This window comes from Hemicordylus capensis, chromosome 2, assembly GCF_027244095.1.
Source record: "Hemicordylus capensis ecotype Gifberg chromosome 2, rHemCap1.1.pri, whole genome shotgun sequence".
Lineage (NCBI taxonomy): Eukaryota > Metazoa > Chordata > Lepidosauria > Squamata > Cordylidae > Hemicordylus > Hemicordylus capensis.
In genome coordinates this window covers 188,516,412-188,535,698 of record NC_069658.1, presented here as the reverse complement: position 1 = coordinate 188,535,698, position 19,287 = coordinate 188,516,412, and the positions used below count along the sequence as shown (strand labels likewise).

At 48.2% G+C, this 19,287-nt stretch overlaps 2 protein-coding genes across 13 annotated transcripts in view; one reads left to right on the top strand and one right to left on the bottom strand.

Moving 5' to 3' along the window:
• SYN1 (synapsin I) overlaps positions 1–4,573 on the top strand; it is a 119,812-nt gene extending 115,239 nt beyond the window's left edge. For 2 of the 3 annotated variants that reach the window (XM_053289100.1, XM_053289101.1), the window contains exon 13: positions 1,429–4,573. In XM_053289100.1, coding sequence (XP_053145075.1) covers positions 1,429–1,564 — 136 coding nt within the window. In that variant the 3' untranslated portion in view covers positions 1,565–4,573. The remainder of the gene's footprint in view (positions 1–1,428) is intronic. The other variant, XM_053289103.1, reaches the window with a different exon arrangement.
• Positions 4,574–6,538: 1,965 nt separating this feature from the next.
• The window catches only part of ARAF (A-Raf proto-oncogene, serine/threonine kinase), a 30,533-nt gene continuing 17,784 nt past the window's right edge, over positions 6,539–19,287 (bottom strand). For all 10 annotated transcript variants that reach the window (XM_053294596.1, XM_053294600.1, XM_053294598.1 and 7 more), the window contains 11 exons: positions 19,131–19,235; positions 18,308–18,455; positions 17,185–17,212; positions 14,924–15,078; positions 14,388–14,590; positions 14,063–14,239; positions 13,017–13,063; positions 12,574–12,692; positions 12,307–12,438; positions 11,031–11,165; positions 6,539–7,101 (listed from right to left, as the gene is read on the bottom strand). In XM_053294596.1, coding sequence (XP_053150571.1) covers positions 6,961–7,101; positions 11,031–11,165; positions 12,307–12,438; positions 12,574–12,692; positions 13,017–13,063; positions 14,063–14,239; positions 14,388–14,590; positions 14,924–15,078; positions 17,185–17,212; positions 18,308–18,455; positions 19,131–19,235 — 1,390 coding nt within the window. In that variant the 3' untranslated portion in view covers positions 6,539–6,960. The remainder of the gene's footprint in view (positions 7,102–11,030; positions 11,166–12,306; positions 12,439–12,573; positions 12,693–13,016; positions 13,064–14,062; positions 14,240–14,387; positions 14,591–14,923; positions 15,079–17,184; positions 17,213–18,307; positions 18,456–19,130; positions 19,236–19,287) is intronic.

Below are 19,287 nucleotides of genomic sequence, written 5' to 3'. Positions count from 1 at the left end.
GAATGCTGCCCCACTGCCTACAGGAAGCCCTGCACAGCTCCACAACTCTGCTTGCAGATCTCCAAGCTTCTGCTTGAAGCCACAAGGGCTAGAAACTTAGGGCTTTAAAATACACCCCCCCTCAAAAAAAAAAACCTGACAAAAAACAACAACACCCCAACAACAAAACACAAATCTGCTTTACTAGATTTTCCACACTTGTAATGTCAACCTGTAAATGGAGGGAAATACAGAAGGCTCACAGCCTGGTCTATTAGAACAGCAGAGAGTTTAATAGACTGGATGTATACCTTAAAGAGAATTTTGCACAAATGCAAAATGTGACATTTCATAATACAAATTTTGAATTTTGAATTTCAGGTTTTGCTTTTGAAATTTGACTTTGAAATATATTTCAAAAAGGAAAAAAAAGTTCTACAGCTTAAGTCTTCATGATTAACTTTAACATTACAGTATTGGCATTAGGGCTAAGCTGAAACTATGCAAGGGGGACATATTTCACAACTGCTTTAGTCACCTTTAAAATGCAATTTTGTGTGTGTGATTTGAGGGAGAGGATGTGAGCAGTAGCAAAATGTTTGCCTATGCAGAGTGAGGGGAGGGAAAAAAATATCACCCTCACTCTGAATTTGCTTGGTGACATCATCAAGTAGCCAAATCTGATTGGCTCTATGGCATCAGGTCATTATGTGATCCCTAATTGGCTGAGATAACTAAAGACAAGGAAGTTAAAAAACAATGGGACATAAGCAGTTGCTGAGAAGGACAGCAAATGGGCACAAAGAAGCTGAGCATTAAGAGGTTTGGGGACACAATTTGGCCTCCACTGAAAACTCCCTTTCATGCTGAAAATGTTCATTTGCAAATGTTTGGTGTAGCTCTAGTTAGCATCCACTTGCCAAAATCAGTACTCCCTTTATTCCATCACCCTTCTTAAATCTCCTAGATCCAACAGCATCCATCCATATTTGGAAGGGCTGAAAAGACTTTGAATGGAAGAATATTACAATTACATGTGAATCAGAAGACTTTTCTTCTGAAAATTCCCCTCCCCAAATAATTTCAGCTTTAGCAGAATGTTCCATCTTGTTTATATTTCCCTGCTCTCTGCTTCCCTCTGCTGGACAAGCTGTCCATTGCACCTTTAGGACAGTGTGTGAAGGGTGGGGGGCTTCCTTTTCTACCCTTGCTTGTCTTACCCCCCTTCACACTGCTCTGTGCTTGCTACCGACTACCCTCTTGGGAAGCTGGGGGCGGTTTCTTCCCACATTTAACCCTCCTCTTCTTCCCCTCCCACCATTACTGAAGAAGCAAATTCTCTTGCCTGGCCTGATATTAATAGTGTGTTTCTCATTTCTCCTCTCCGTCTCCCCTTTCCTTCCCCACTCCCCTGTTTCCTGCCCCCATCCCTCCCTCACTGTCCCTTAGCAAATCCCAGTCTCTGACCAATACCTTCCCCCTTGCAGAGGCACCGGTGCCACGGGGCAGCCTTAGTCAGGATGAAGTGCGTGCCGAGAGCATCCGCAGCCTCCGACAGAGCTTCGCCAGCCTCTTCTCCGACTGAGAGACTTCCCCCTCCATGCTGGGACCCCTGACCCCTCCCCAACTTAGGACTCCCTCCTTGTCTACTGGGACTCATCCCCTTACCCCATGCTACCTTGGCCCACCCTGAATGCCACATCTGAACCAGAGGGGATCTCCTAAAATGTATGATGGACTCCTCAAAATTCACTCACAACATCCACTGGCAATCCCAGATATGGGGATACCCACTGTGGACCCCTGGAATCCATCTGGAGAGTCACCCCATAGAATAACCAGGACTAGGAAAATGGCAGGTGCTGGATATCTGTGGGCACCTAGAAAATTCTGAACGTGAAGGGATTGTAAACAACAACAAACTCACAAGACTGTCTACAAAATTGAAACATTTTTCTAAGCCCTAAATCCATTTCAGGAGCTCCACTATACATTGGAACACATTCCGGCTCCTGCAGAGGGATGCCTACTCTTTTTTAAAACCCAGTTTCCCCTTAAATTCCCCCCAAATCCTCCTCTCCCTGAAACCTTCAAGCCCGACTGCACTCAATTTCTTAACACCAGTTCTCCTTATGCTTTGCTACCTGCTCCTTCTCCAGCACCCTCCCCCACTTCCTCTGATGCTCAGCCCCTCCCAACTGGCATTGAGCTCCCCCACCCCTGCCCTTTCACTGGAGTCCTCCACCCTTGAATCCGAGGCTGCAGATTTCTCAAGTCCACGTCTCTTCTACATGAATATGCAAAACCTGTGCCCAGCTCTCTTCTCCTGGCCCTGATGCTGGGGGATCACCGGGGCTGGGGAAAAGGGAGGGGAGCGGGGTCTCTGGGGATCTCTGTACATAGCACGAGGGAGGGGACCCCTCCCTGGGCCATGTTGTGTTTGTGGCCACAAAAGTGTCTGTGTCGCTGTTTTGTGAATAAGCCAGTCAATTGCCACTGACCCTCCTAGCAACCGCAGCCACCAAGAGGGAAACGGCAACCAGCTATTTCTGCCTTGGTGGCTGGCGAAGCCCAACCACCATCTCCTTGGCTACAGGTTCTGCCTTTTCCGCTATCACCGTAGCAACTGGCAACTTCCTTCCTCCAGCTCTTGGCAACAGTATCTTTGGCAAGCCTTAACTATGATATACCCCCTTCTCTGCCTCCCTCAGCACCATCGTCTCATCCTTAAATGTGCCATTCCAAAAACTTCCTAGCATCTCCCCCGCAAAACACACTTGCTGTGGCTTTTGAAATCCACTTAGTGCCAAGAGAGTGCCAGGCACTGGACATCTGGCCTCCTTGGTCCATGAGCATGATGCTAGCCTGTGTGCTGCTACCTTCCAATCTCTTTTGGATGGTCAGTTTGCCAATGAAGCCCACCCTAGATCTGTAAGGGAGAACATGATAGCTTTTGGTAGCTTTTGACAACATGCTTCTCACTTTCCCCCTCCCTCCCAGTTTGCCAACGAATTCCGTCGTTGCCTCACTCATGACCCAATCTGCTCAGATAACAGCCATACTACTGCCACTGTAGCCAAGGGCTGCTTCCGCCATTTTGTTCAGTGGGCGAAAGAAAACACACACCCACACATCCATGGGCAATGTGTGGGGAGGGTCATGTTCAAATCCCAGAGCTTGATCCGCTGCTCGCACTCCCCCTTGTGTGTGTATATATATATAAAACTCAAGAGAGAAATCTCCCACTCTATTTTTGTGATTCCCCCTTTCCCCTTAAGCTTGTCGCCTACCCCCTGCCCCCCCCGAAAACCACTGGGACAGGGGGGAAAAGCCACTTAACGCGTGATGGTCTGGTAGCTGCAAAGTTGCGTGTCGTAGCTGTGTTGTGACATGACGCTTTGAGCAGTGTTTGCAACATATTGCCAAGTTGGGGCGGGGGATACAATGGGGCTCAGTCCCTGTCTAACGCATCCCCTTCCTCAGCTTCTTCTCCCCAGAGAGATATTCCTTCTACAGAAAGGGATCTGGGGAGGGCAATTTCAAGTGCTAACTTGGTATCTTTGTTATTTATTCTTGTCTGGAAAGTGCGGTCCCCCCCTCCCCCGCCCTGACACCCTTCTGGTGGGGATAGAGGCCTTTCCTATCGCTGTGGTTCTGTCTCTGTGTGGATCAAAGTTTCAATGGATCAGTGGTGTAAAAGACAATAATAAATAAATATACAGTATATATATATATTAAAAACAAGACTCTGAAAACCTGCTGGAAAGATACACACGTTATGTGGCTGGATCAAAGTCAATAGAGAGAGAAATATATATAGAAAGAGATATATATGTACCAAGATATTAAATGGAAGAAATGAAGAGGACAAACGAGTTTGTGTGTTATTGGGGGTGTGGGACAAAGAGGAGACAGGCTTTTACAGCTATAGGTTGTGCCCAATGGATTTCCAGATGTTTGGGGACCTGAAATGGCAATTGTGCCCCCTAATGGCAAACAACCTGTATAACTGCTCCACAGGCCTCTAAGGCTGCCTGTTAAGACAGGTAATCACAGATCTTTAAAAATCCCAATTTTAACAAAAACAACATTGATTTTTTACATGATTGTGGCTTTTAAAACAAAGTAACCTAGTTTAAAATAGAATCTGAATTGAATATAAACAAACATGTCAGAACCTACTGTTATAAGCCCTTGAAACTGAAAAATGAGCATTGGTTGTGTTTAAAGCTGCTTTTCTATGTTAAAAACATGGGGAGGGTGGGGAAGAGATCTCACTAGGGTATAAATAACACAATACTGTAAGTTACTTATGATTGAAAGCTTCCTACTGAATCTTAGAACTAGCATCGCAGACATAGGATCGGCAGATACAAGCCTGTATATCACCAGGTCATCCACAGAGTCCATCCAGATGATCATATACAATTTGAAAAGTTTAGAGTTGGAAGGGACCTTGAAAGTCTTCTAATCCAACCTCCCCAACCTCCTGTTTGGTGCTCTCCAGCAGCCTGAGCTCTGCAATGCTTTCAGATTGCAATTTATACATTTTTATCTGTACCGACCAATTAAAATGAAGATTATTTCTGTCTCATGGAGAGCAACTATTTTGCCTAGTAATTGAGCTATCAGCCCTTGCTTTTGAAACATTCTGGGCACAAATCTGAGTCTGTGCATGTTTACTCAGAAGGAAGTTCCACTTTGCTCAGCAGGCATTAGGGGTGATTTACATCAGTGGTTTATATTGCCTTGCTAGCAATCAATCCACCTTGCTGCTTCTCTGCCTACCTTCTCCTCTGCAACCTTTTTGCTGGCATGGGAGAGCTATTGTTACAAAGTTGAGAGGGAGGGAGAAATGACAGAATGTTATTTGGGAAACTCCACCACCTTTCACCCTGGAGAGTACCTCCACAAATGTGTTCCGCCCAGCTAAGAATTGCATTTCTTTCCCCTACTTTAGGGATTCTTCTGTACCTTTGTGACATCAGCACCCATGACAATGCTTCCTGCTTTCCTCTCAGACCTATCTGCATGCCTTCTGATGATAAGGAAAGAGGTGGTGATTGCCATGTGCAAGAGGCCTGGGACCAGGGTCAGGAATGATTCTGGGCATACAGAGGCAAACCACCACCAGTGCCAGATATTGCCTGCATTTCCTACCACTTGGTAGACATGTCACTAGTACAGCTGGATAATCTGTCACCCCTTAATAGAAGCCAAGATCTGCCGCCTTAGGCAGCTGCCTTGCTTTGCCCAATATTAGGGCCAGCCCTACGTGTTTCAGCCGTTGCACCCTTCCCTACGTCCTTTAATTCCTTGGAGTACAATGCAGGCACTTCATTCATGTCAGGCACAGAGAAAGACATTCTTGCTGGTGACTGCTCTGCATTTATGGAATGCAGAGGTTTGTGACTAGGGAGGTGCACGGAACCGCTGCTGGGTGGTTTGAAGGCAGCGGGGGTGCCTCTTTAAGGGTGGGGGAGGGTGCACTTGCCCCTCTCACCACTTTCCCTCCGCTGATGCTCGTTACTGTTAGAAGTCTTCCGGGCAGCAGTGTGCCTCCCTGCTGCCCCGTTGCCCTCCTTGGCCAGAAGTGGCTGGAAGTACTGAGTGCACGTGCGCCCGTCGCGCACGCCCGTCTGCTGCGCATGCCTGGTACTTCTGGCCACTTCCAGCCGAAGGCGGCAACATGGCAGCAGGGAGGTACGCTGCCGCCCCGAAGACTTTTAAGAATAACGAGTGCTGGCGGGGGGGGGGGGGAAGCGACGGGAGGGGTAAATGCACCCTCCCTGCCATTAAAGAGGCACCCCCGCCGCATTCAAACTTCAAACAGGTTCATGCACATCCCTATTTGTTCCATGCCAGAACCATGAACAGATCCGAATTCTGAACGCCACTGGGAAGTGGTGTAAAGGGCATTCACCCCTTCTAGGGGGAAGCAGGAGTATCATGTGTCGATTGCCACATCTAAGAACGATTGCACACCTTCGGAGGACGGGACAGTGGCTCAGTGGGAAGCACCTGCTTAGAGGGCAGGCAGTCTCAGGTTTCAGCCCTGGCATCTCCAAGTAGCACTGAGAAAGACCACTGGTTGAAACTGGAGAGCTGCTGCTAGCCAGTGTAAACAATACTGAGCTAAATGGACCAAGGGTCAGACTCAGTATAAGGCAGCTATATAAGTTCCCCTGTGTATGTAGTTGCACATACCTGTAGGGGATAGGTGTGTGTAAGGATGGGGACTTGGAGTAAGGTATCACCTGACTGATTGAAACGTCCTCAACTTTCTGAGCCTTTAGCAGAATCCTTGAGGTCTAGAAACACGTCCCTTTTATTTGATAATCAATTGTTATTATCCAGAACCCACCTGAATGTGTGAAGGACAGCAATTCTTCTGTGGCACAATCACAGATGTGGATGTTGTGAATGCAGAATTTGGAGAGGCACAAAGAGGGACAAGTGCATAACCCAGGTAGGGCTTCGCCTGTTGCACCATATCCTCCCAATTCTCCACTTTGCTTCTGATGGCAGATAGATGCCTGCCAAATCCACAGAACAGTGAGATATTTTAAATTTTTATTTTACACCTCTCTCCTACTGGAGTATCCAAAAAGAAGAAGGAGAAGGAGAAGGAGAAGGAGATTTCTCCCACAAAATCCTGAAACAGGGAGAACCTCATTTTAAAAAATACACTTGGGTAAGATTGATCCAAAGGCTCCCTAGAGTGAGAACCACACTGCTTCTGATTTGGTGCCTCCTGTGGGGACCAGAAGTTTTGGAGTGAGTACCAATCCATATGGAAGCCACTTGCAGAGCCTGAGGGCCAGTGAATCTCTCTGTGCACAGGACTGGGGAAGTCAACAGGATGCCAGGGCCGGTGGCCGAGGCTGACCCCCTAGTCTCCTCCCAGGGCAGGCTGGGAGTCGTAGGTACGGGCCTCAAAGGGTACGCTGGCCTTTGGCAGCCATTTCCATCATCGCCACGTTAACTGCGGAGCCTCAAGGCAGCTGGCAGAGCAAAGAAGGACAGTTCTTCATTGTGGCCCACCCGGTGGAGAGCGGGCTCAGAGGCACTGCGTTCAATCTTGGGCAACGAGTGTTGGAGTGACTCAATGGAGGCTAAAATCTGGGAGAAAGGAATGAGAGGAGTTAGACCAGAACTGCACCCCACTAAATAGTCACTTAGCAGGGCTTTTCAGGACCCTCTTCTGGATTCCAGAGCTTCAGCTTTTAAATATTTTAGGTAATAACAGATATTTCTGCAAGTAACAAATATCTGAGGTAATAATAGCGCCCTTGAGCATGTGCAGACTTCAACCTCCTGAGAGCATTTCAGCTTTCTTCATTTTTTTTTAAACAACACATTTCTAGCCCTTAGTGATGCAGAGACAAGTCTTTAAAGCATGTGGAGAATAGCTGAGGACATCCCCAGAGTCAAAGGTTTCCAAGTACCTGGCCCTTCAGTGCCATGCACTGCCCCTTGCCCTTCCGCATAACTAATATCCATAACTCAGAAACCAGAATGGATTCTGCACACTAGGAAGATATATGCAGATCTACTTAATTTGCATAATAAATTTATACAGGTCACAGAATCCAGATTTTCTCCATGCTGAATATTTTTTTTAACCCCAGAGGCTGTCCAAACTAGCAGATGAATGCTTTAAAAAAAAAAAAAAGCGTTGCCAGAACACTTACCTGCATTAATCCAGGTTCAGCCCCAGGCCAGTTTTCAATACCAAACAGAAAAAGGTGAGGTTGCATCTTAGCATGTGAAAAGTGCCTTGTAATTGCCCTGGAGGATCCCCAAGCAGTGTCTTCACTTTCCAGATTTAGGGGCAGAATTTTCTAGGCAGGCGTGAGCCCCAGGACCTTTCTTTTTACAAATTCCACACTACATGTTCTTGCATATTATGAGCAGGACTGGCCATACGATGCAACTCTGCGGGAGTGCAGACAAGCTGCAGAATTCCATGGGACTAAGCAGAGCTTCCTAAGAATCTTGGATTTATTTATTACAAACCAAGTATCAATTCCTCATGCTTCTGAAGATATGCATGTGTGAACATTGCCAGGTGAAATCACAGCAGCTAGAAGAGGTAGGGGGCTTTACTGCCTTGTATAACTCCTTGCTTCCTTCTGATAGACTAGCAGAAGTGAAAGAAAGGACATAAAAGGATAACTGCAGCATAGATTCCAAAAAAGAAGGGGGAAACTTGCACGTTCTGCTTCACACACACAAAAGGTCACAGAATCCAGCTTCTGTTCTTGCAAGATTTGGTCGACTTGGCTGTTGACATGGGCGTAACTGAGTAGGGGCAGCCAGGGCACGTGCCCTATGCACCACTGGAGGGGGCACCACACCAGTGCCTGCCACCCCCACCCCATGGCCCACCTGCCCAGCCCCAAGGCCCCTCGGCCACTTGCCCTCCGGCCTAGGATTGGAGCTGCCTGCAAACTGGGACACAGAAGCTCCTTCTCTCCCCACCTCTCAGCTGGTGGGTGGGTTGGCGGGGCTTCCAGAGAGGCCTCTATGCAGGCCTCCCTGAAGCCTGAACTTGAGTAGGCCAGCAGGCCCCAAGCAAGCAAGGAAGGAGGCAGGCAGAGTTCTCTGCAGCAGACCCTCTGCCCAGACCATCCAGCACAGCTTCTGCCAGGTAGACTGGGAATTCCTTTTTGTGGTTACCCCGCTACCCATATATAGGGGTCTGCTTGCCATAGGGCTTTGATATGGGTGGGGGGAGACTGAGAAGTCTCTGAATATTTAATTTAAAACAGATTGGAAAATTTGCTGGTTTTACAAACAAAAACTATCTTAAAAGGCCTATAAGTGGCTTGTTTCAGGGCAGAAAATTACAAAAACTTCTGGAACAAATAATATTATATTCATTCATTCATTCATAAATGCACTTATATTCAAGTAGTTTTGCAACCCAGAAGGTCTGAGTGAGAACTGTGAAGCATGTGTTGTGCTTTTATTTTATTTTATTTTTCTTGTGTGTGAACTGCTCCCCAATAACTCGCAGGGACTCCAGGGTAAATCTGGCCAACATGTGAATGCAGCACCTCCATTCCAGAGGAGATGTGTGTTAAAGGGCTTTAAAAGCCCCATGTGAAAAACCTCCTGGAATCAATCTTTACTGAATTTGTTCAGAATTCTGAGAAAACAAACATAGGCTCATCCTGCATGGTTAAAAGTCTCTTTTGCTACTCTGCAGCGAGGGGGCCATTTTAACAATAAGTGTTTTTACTGTGTTCTAGGCATTAAAAGTCGCACAAATATATAGTACTCAATGTATATCACTATATATTGTGAAGTGGGCATGTGTGTATTCAGTGAAATGTATTTCCAGGCAGCTACTTATTTTGAAATATCAGACTTAAATCCTTGGGGCCTGGGGTGTGTGGAGGCCCTGGACTTTGAGGGGCTGGAGACCCATTTTAAAATCTTGTCTCTGGGCCCATTCCAACCTTTCTATGCCCCTGGCAGAATAGATACATATGTATTGATCACTATACATGGGTTTCTGCACAACACCTGCACAGAAGAAACTTCCATGTAGAAAATGTGTCTCTTGTAAACTGACCCTGAATTTTCCATCCATGACTGGGATATCTGAGAGTCAGAGTCAATAATAAAAGAACAGCACACTGCTTGTGACAGGAAGGGGCAAATTACAATGAATTCTTAGTCTGGCAGGGGCTGGTTTTGGCCCTGGCAGAACTTGGCTGTCTGCTCCTGTTGCAAATTCCTCTGTCTAGTGTGGCAAACTAATGTATCCTCCTCCCTCCTGGTGCCAAAGTAAGCACTAGTGTGGTGAATGCACATATACCCCATCATGAGCCAACAGTCATCACAAGACAAAGGCTGGCAGGAATCATTCACTGGTTTATAGGCTCCGCCCCCCACCCCCTCCACCCCTGCCACCTTCTTCTTCCCCTATTTTGCTAGTGTCTATTTGGGCAGGTGATCCTCTAGGACAAAGTCATGTTTTTTTTAAAAAGCATGAGATGAGACAGAGAAAATGACACTTGGAATCCTCACATAACTCCTGACTGTTGTTCTAAGTCTTTAACAGAGATGGCTCATGTTTTCAGGTTTTGATCAACAACCATGTCTAGATGGTACAGTGTTCCTTTTAACAGGGATTTCCAGATATTGTTGACTACAAGTCCCATCATCCCTGTTTGGAGAGGGGTGCAATTTCAGTGCTTGCCCTAGGTGCTATTTTCCCTAGATACGCCCCTGGGTGTTGAACTTTGATTTTAAAAATAAAACAAAAAGCTAGAGCTCTGGTTACAAGGCAGCACCACCAGCACTGATTGAACAAGTTGCTCGCCCAAAAGGAAGTGTTACTTGCCTAGGTCACATAACACCATTACAACTGGTGTATGCAGGGAGCTCTTCTTCCCCCATTTATCCAGGGAGGTCTCTGTCTTCCCCAAAACCTTGCTCTAAACTCTTCCCGAGGAACTGCGGCATCCTGGCATTTAACTCCCCGCTGCCTCGGTTCCAAACAGCTATATCCCACCCTCCTTTAAGAGAAAGGTTGGGTGTTGCTAGAGTATTATAAAACTATGCATGGTGTAGAGGTCATGGATGGAGAGACACTGGCCCCCTCTCCCAAAATACCAGAACTCATCACTCAATGAAGCTGATATGAGAGTAGATTCAGCACAGAGAAGTGAAAGAAGTTCTTCACGCAACATGTCATTAATGCATGGAATTCACGGCCGCATTATGAGATGAGAGCCAATATATTTGATGTTTTTCAAATGCAATTAGACAAACACATGGAGGACAGATGTATCATTGGCCATCAACTATGACAGCTAAATGGAATTTTCAGGTTAAGAGGCCGTATACCTCCGAATGCCAGGTTTTGGGGGGGCTGGGGGGTACGGGTGCCTTCCTGCCCTGACGGAGAGCTTCCTAGAAACATCTGCTTGGACAGCGTTGGAAATAGGATGCTGGACTAATGGACTTTTGGTCTGACACATCAGGGCTCTTATGAACCTCTCCACAGTTCCTCATGCACACACCCATGGACTCACCTGGGGAAAGAGGGGTCTTTCTTCACGCTTGAACTTAAGGCAGTCGCTCATCAACCTCCGCATGGCTTTGGGGCAATTGCTGGGCACTTTGCTAAGGTCAGGGGACAGGTATCCCCGGCCAACCATGAATATAATCTTTGAGGAGAGAGACACAAAATTACAAAAAGGGCCCTTTTCTGGACAGAACAGCTCCCCAGTCCAAACTCTGGGCTGATCCACTAGCACAGAGCCTCTAGCAAAACCTGGAGGAGGCTAGAAGTGGTGAGAGAGACAACACGGCAGGGGCAGATGAGAAACCGTTCTCTACATCAGGGGTTCCCAACCTTGAGTCTCCAGATGTTGTTGGACTACAGCTCCCATCATCCTCTTTGGCCAGTGTGGCTGGTGATGATGGGAGTTATAGTCCAACAACATCTGAGGAGCCAAGGTTGGAAGTGCTCACTCGGCATTTAGTGCTGTCTGTTGGTAATGGCAAAGAGCTAGAGATAGGGGTGTGCATGGAACCAGTTTGGCCGGTTCGGCTTGAATCGGAACTGGATTTGAACGGAATCTGCTTGGTCCGGGTCTGTGTCTGCCCAAACTGAGTCCAGTTTGGTTCAACCATCGAACCGGGTTGAATCGGTTTGGGGGATATACTTGTAAAGGGGAATCCAGAGAGGATTCCTCTTTACAAGTAAAGGGGCATTCCCCTAGGTGGCTGCAAGAGGGGGGAAAGGCTACTTACCCTGGCTGGCCGGCGCAGCTGCCAGAGCCGCTGCTCCCCCTCCCAGTGCGGCAAGAACACTCCCCCCACCTTTACCGAGCCGCCGACTGGTGGCGGCTCAGTTCTGTCCTCCATGCATGTGTGGAGGCCATTTTTGTGGCCTCTGTGCATGCGTAGAGGTCATTTGCATCACCACACGATTTACGTGGTGATGCATGGAGGCCAGAACCAAGTTGCTACCAAGCCGGCAACTTAGTAAAGAAGGGAGGAGTGCACTTGCCGTGCCATGAGGGCAAGCAGTGGTGCTGGCCAGCTGGGGTAAGCAGCTTCTTTCCCCTCTTGCTGCCCCCTCCGCCCCCCGTTCTTCCCAAACTGGTTCACCTGAAGCGGGCCCAGTTCGGTCTGCGATTGAACCTCCGAACCAGCCCTGGTTCAGGACAAACTGTCTGTGCACACCCCTATCTAAGGAGACAAAAAAGAGAAGAGTTTGGAGAGGAATCTCGGCCTCAGTGCCAATATATCCTGCAGATTTGTTTGGGGCCTGGATGCTCTCCAGTTCCAATCTTTCCTTACCTGGTCCCGATTGTTGATGTGACTGTAGGGAAGGGTCCCAGAGAGCAGCTCGTAGAGAACCACCCCAAAGGAGTAGACATCGGACTGGAAGCTGTAGGGGTTGGGGTCTTGCATTCGAATCACTTCAGATGCCTGAAGGAGCCCGGAGGGGAAGCATTTAGATGAGGGAGAGGGAAGAAAAGACACGTTTTTCATTCTCTCCTGCTCCAACACTTCGGCAGAAGCAGCCCGGCCCTTTCCCAAAGCCCTGCCTCCAGCCACACCCACCATCCAGAGTACGGAGCCGCTGGGCTGCTCCACCTGCTGCGAACCGCTCCAGCGCGTCTTCACTGTGGCAAGGCCAAAGTCGCCAATCTTCACCATCAGCCCTTCTTGCAGGAAGATGTCTGAAGGCAGCATGTGAAGGAGCTTCTCATGAGCCTTGGTCGGAAGCAGCCTGCAACAAGCACCGAGCCCGACGGGCACTGTAGGCCCCAACCTCCATCCTGAAAACCCACCCTTCACCACTGGCACATCTGCTACCTTGGAAACACCCACCCAGTTGTGGAGGTCATACAATGCAATGTCATCCTTTCCATTAGGACATCCTTGACATCTTACCCGCTCACGTCAGTTAAGGAAGCCCGAGGAATCTGAGCCCCCCACTGCAGGAGGCCTTTGAATCCCCACCCACCCAACACCCCAAGGTGAAGAGCAAGAAGGAAGGATACTGTTGGATTTGAGGTCCCGGTGGATTATGTTCTTAGCATGAAGGTAACTAGGGGAAAGAGAGAGACGGAGTGAGAAATATGCCAACTTTTGCTCACCTGGTCATTAGTAGGTGTGTCATCACACACACACACACACACACACACACACACACACACACACACACACACTCACTCCACGGACTAAGTACCAGTCTATAAAGGACTTCTAATTTTAATTATAGTTTCACTCACCTTTTCCTGTTGTCCTGGAATGGTGCATGGTTTGCACAATGACCTGCAGTCACACCTGCTATAGCACATCCATCTCTCTTCCTCTTGCAGAAATCCTCATCACAACACACACTTCCCCACCTTTGGTACACATGTGTGTTGCACACCCAGTACACACTCAGACTTCCTGCTAAACCCCACTACAGGCCCCTTGTCAGGTGCTCGGGAGCGTGAACCAGAAGCCTTACAGGCAAGCACTGATTGCCTAGGCCTTATACCACTAGGCACTGCTGCTGGGCACTGCAGGTAGCTTGAGTGGGAACACTAGCATTGCAGAGCAGAATCCTCCTGGTTCTGGGAATCAGGTGATTCTAAAAAGCCAATCTCTTGTCGCTGCCTACGATATACTCTCAGGATCTCCTGCACTCCCTCAGTCGAGGCCCTCAGCAAGAAGTTGCCTTGCATTACGCCTGGCTAGAGGGCACCAGGCTATCCTGTTGTACTGACAGCCAGCTGGCCCATCTGCCTGACCATCACTCCTTTGCCTGCTGTCGGCTCACCTCCCTATTGCTCTCTCTGCTCCAGGTAATTGCCACCTATCCAGTTGTGGAGTCTGTCAGACCTGAGCAGCTGACCCTATAAGGAAGAGCATCGGTCTCTGTAAAAAGAGCCCGGCTGGATCAGGCTGAGGGGTCGCCTGGTCCAATATCTTGTTTCCAACAGTGGCCAGACTGGTGTTTCTGGGAAGCCTACGAGCAGAATGACAGCCCTCATTCTCCCGGCTGGTATGCAGAGGTCCAGTGCCTCCATTCAAGACTCTCCACTTGCATACTCACTCCATGCCCTGTGCTGTCTGCCGGGCCACGTCTATCTGCTGCACCATCTCCAGGGGTGTCTCTTGCACGTGCAGATGCTGGTAGAGGCTGCTGCCTTCACACCACTGGGTGATGATGGCAAATCTGGGGCGGGTCATGAAGCCCATGAAGAGCAGGATGTTGACGTGGCGCGTCTTCCTGCAAGTGGGAGAGGCAGAGGGAGAGAGACGGGGAGAGGGAGATGTCCATGGCATAATGGCCAGTGCTCCAGGCCCTTTCTCCTCACACACCTCCCTCAAAATGGCCACCAACCCCCCACTCTTGGACGCCAGAGGCCCTGACCTACCTGAGCACTTGCATCTCATTCTTGAAAGCCTGCACCTGCTCGCTGGTGGGGTCGATGACCTTGAGGATCTTGATTGCCACGTCCCCGTGCCAATGGCCCTTGAAGACCGTGCCAAAGGATCCGGCACCAATGCGCTTCAGGAAGGTGACCTCATTGGGGGAGACCTCCCAGTAATAGCTTGAGTCCCGGTAGCCCAAAGTTTTCTTCAGGAAGCCGCAATGGAGTCAGAGAAGAGGAAGAGCCAGGCACAAAGGCAGAATTAGGAAAGAGGCTTTTGCCTCCACGTGAACTGTCCCCAGAAAGCCACACTAGTCTTTCAGTCCCTTTCCCTTGCCACAAATTCGCTGCCATCCAGAGCCCAGCCATCCTGTTCTCTCTCCAAACCGTGTCGCCCTGCACCTCTGGCTGCCCCTGGACCACACTTCCCTCCTGGTTCCAGTCCATTCCCTGAGCTCCTCTTCCTGTGGCTGCCATTTTGAAGTGGTCCCAGCCCAGCAGCTCCTCCAAATTGCCCTCTTTCCCCTCAAGGCTCTCACCAGTTTCTTCTTGTCTTCAACAGGGGCCTTGCGCTCCCTTGGGGACTCGCCCGGGGACTTGGGGTGTGGTGAGCGTCTGCCAGGCGACACGGCAGCTACGCTGGGAACTGTGGGAGCCGGCGGTGTGCGTGGAAGCAGCTCAGACCTGCCCAGGGCTGTGACAAGAGGGGAAATGATTCCACCCAACTTGGTTCCCTCACATACATTCAGCTCCTATTTCCTCCTAATGTGTCACTTCCATCCTTCAAGCAGAGAGTTTTGACAGACATTACAAGACAATGAGCTAATGGGTGGAGAGAAAAGCCCTCTCCATTTCCATATTTAGAGAATTTAGGCGCACCCAATGAAATTCATGGAGAGTAGATTCAGGGCCAACAAAAGGAAAAGCTCCTTGAAAATCACTGGTGTAATTGATGGTATTTACTGCCACAACATGTGGATATGACCATTCACTGAAGCCCAACTACATGTTATGGGGAGATGTGTGAGTGCTGACCCATATCTCCCTGAACATAGGAACAGCCCTGCTGGATCAGGCAGGGCTATCTGGCCCAGCATACTGTTTCCCACAGCGGCCCACCAGATGCTCTTGGGAAGGCCACAAGCAGGCAATAAAGGCAAATAATCCTCTTCTGCTGCTGCTGCTTCTCAGAAACTGGTATTCAGAGGCACACTTCCTCTGATCCTGGAGGGAGCCTATATCCATTATGGCTCGCAGCAGTTGACAGACCTGTCCTCGATGAGTTTGCCTCATCCACGTTTTAAGCCATCAAAACAAATGGCCAACACCGCATCTTGTGGCAGTGAATCTCACAGATTAATTATGCATTGTGTGAAGAAGTGCTTCCTTTGGGCCATCTTAAATCTCCTGCCAATTTCAATCAATTTCATGGGATGACCTCTGGGTGTGTGTGTGTGTGTGTGTGTGTGTGTGTGTGTGTGTGAGAGAGAGAGAGAGAGAGAGAGAGAGAGAGAGAACCTCTCTCTCCACTCTCTCTATACCATGCCTAATTTTATAAGCCACAATCATGTTCAGTGGTCCCTCTAATTTTTTTTCATATGTGTGCAGAATGAGTTTTGTTCTGGGCGGCAGTATCAAGGCAGTGTGTGCACACCTGCATTCAGAGTGGGGCCTTCCTGATTCAACCTGAGCGGGATCTAAAATTAACTGAGCAGACATCAAAAAAAGTGCGTGCATGCCTTAGAGGGAACACTAGTCATGCTCCCTGTAAGTTGCACTTTTTCCTGAACTAGAAAGCCCCAAACACTGTAGACCTTCCTCATAAGGAAGGCCCCTAACCTCCGGGTAATTTTGGTTGCCCTCTTCTGCAAATGCATGGCTGAAAGACTGTGCAATGCAAGGCCACTGTGTCATCATCTCCCAAGGCTGCTGCCTGCAGGAGGTGGGGAAAGATTTACATGAAGATATGTTCTCATGCATTTTTTCAACTGTATCCCAGAGAGAGATCAGGGGGTAGAGGTATGCAGGTCAACAGAGTGCAGGTGTCTTTTTGCGGCTGTCTGGCCTTAAATGTTTGTGGGTTTTTTTTAAAAAAAAGGATTAGACAACTTCTTGGAGGATGGCTCCATCCATGGCTATTTGGCATGATTGCTAAATGGAACAGACAGGGACAGTATACCACTGAATGTCAAATGCTGGGGACAAACAAAAGGGAAAAGCCACCACCTTCATGCCAAGCTTGTGAACTTCCCAGAGGCAGCTGGCTCAGGCAGTTGGATCAAAAGCATGCTGGATCAAAAAGGCTGAGATCTGTAGCCACAGTGGGAACTGTGCCAAGCCCCTGCTGCTTACTCCCTAGTCCAAATGGACTAGCAGGATCCGTGCAGTGCAGGAGGTGGAGTTGTGATGGAGGTTGGAGCAGTTGTGATGGAAGAACAGCAATGGCAACATTAACTTGCAAGCTTTTAATGAGAAATAATTTTAATAATTTGTTTTATATTGCTTTTATTGTGTTTGATCTATTTTAGTCTGTGATTTTTAATATTAAAATTGGTACACCGCCTAGAGATGTACGTATCAGGCGGTATTAAAAAATGATAAATAAATAAAATCAATTTGGGTGCTAGTCGTTATCTGTTGCATAGGGTATATTCTTCCAACATTTTTTGTTGAGTGCTTATTACTGGGGGGGGGGGGGAGACACTCTGAAACACTTTTCTGTCCCTAAAGTACTGAGTCATACAATTCCCCACATTGCTAATACACACTTAATCAGTCTCCATTTGTCTGGGCCACTTACCTTCTGCATTCTGGCCCCTGCTCATGATCTGGAAAAGAAAAGGCAAGTGTCAGAGCTTAGGCAGTGGCTACACAGAAGCAGGGTGTGCTGCATAAGGTGAGCTAGCTTAGCCTGCATCTTACTATCACTTTGGGGGGGTGCGATTTGGCCCTCAGTCTCACCGACATACTAAAGCTCCGACAAAGGTTTACAACCAGACTACAGATGCAGCATTCACATGATTAAATGATCCTCCATTACAAAGAAACCCCAAAACTAAATCCTCACACACAGTAAACTAGTAAGCCAGGGATAAGGATTGGTCAAATCATTTCCCTCTAATTGGATTTGAACATCTAGGGGTGTGTGTGTGTGTGTGTGTGTGTGTGTGTGCACATAGAAGTAGTCAATTACAAAAGCCCTGAGCCATTTTTGGAAGGGCGGTATATAAAGCAATCAAATAATAAATAAATAAATAAATAAATAAATAAATAAATAAATAAATAAATAAATAAATGGCGGTATATAAATCAAATCAAATCAAATCAATCAATCAATCAAATAAAAGCTCTTAGTCAGAAAAGTCTGGTAGCAAAACCCAGACATGGATTACTATTATTGCTGTTTTAAACAGGACAGGTGGAATATCACTCTTTACATCAATAAAGGTGAACTCCACTTCATAATGCATGTACCTGCGTTATGAAGGGGTACAACCGAGGCACAGGTTCATCATCTCAGTGAGAACCAGGCCCTAGAGAGCACCTCCCAAAAGAGGCCGAGGGGGAAGCTGGAAGCCCCTCTGTGAGATAAGCACATGGCCTTCAGGCTGATTCCAGATACTCTTGTGTCTTTTCAGTAGTTGGTTATCTTTATGAAACCAGGAGATAAATGTGATAAAATGGTAGCAGGTACCCTGAGGACAGGTGTCTGTGCGAAAGCTGTTCAGCCCAGTTGGGTGACTCTGCATTAAGGTCACCCCAAGACTGGATTGGTTCAGCGAGAAGAGTGCCTAGATTTTGCACAAGCTCCAAGGGAACACGTGAATATTTCTAGGCACCCTCTAGTGGGCAAAGATTCCAGGCTCCACCCCCCTCATATCCTCTTGGAGATGGAAATCCCAGAGAGGAGGCCTCACTCTCACCTCAAGAATGCTGCTGTCCACAGGGCTGGTGGTGATCATGTGAACATTGGGGGTAGAAGTCGATCGGTGCCGCTGCAGACGCTGTCCATCTCCGTGAAGGCTGGGGAAGGCGAAGGCTTCTGGGCTGAGGGAGGCCTGCTTTTGTGAGCTGGGGTGGGGAAAGTGGGGGAAGGTAGGGATTACTTTGTATTCAAGCTACTCAGATCACCCCAACCTCCCAGCACTTCAGGCACCTTGAGGGTAGTCTGGTCTGACTGCAGGACTACAAACCACAGTTACAGTTACTTCTCTCTCAAAATGCAGTGCACATTTCTGTCTTGAAAACATAAGGGCTACAAGCTCATTCTTTTAAAAAGGATAAGAAATGTGATCTAGTGTATTGAGCATGTGTCCTGCTTAACAGCTGCCTTAATCACAGTTGCTCTCTTAATCCGTGGCATGCATTGCCCCTTACACACACACACGAGGATGGGAAATCTGTTCTTTGAAAACAGCTACTTTCCCCTTGAATTACCAAGGATGTGATGTGTATGAGGGTCACAGTACCTTGGCCACAGTGCCTATAGCTTTTCTTCTTTTTTTACTGAGATGGCAGATTTGGAACTTCCTCCTGGTTTGAACGCAACACACATGGGAGGCTTCTGAGATGGCCCTGCAGTTCCCTTGGCAACGGTTGTAACGCCCCTGGGTGAGCTGCCTTACACTTTGAGAATGGTGGAGCTAGCACAATGCCCAGTCATGACCCCTTCTGCTCTATGCTGTCCCGAGCGGTGATTTTTAGATCACCAGCCCCAACCCAACTGGACGTGAGCAAGTCTCTTACCTGATGGCTTGAGGGGTCATGGGTTCGTGACTAGGCCGGACTGGGGTGGTAGGAGCAATATCTTGCCACCATGAAGGATCCAGGTATGGGTCACAGCTGTAAACGCTACAAGGAAGAGAAGTCATACTTGGTACAAAATAAGTCGGGGCTGAGAGGT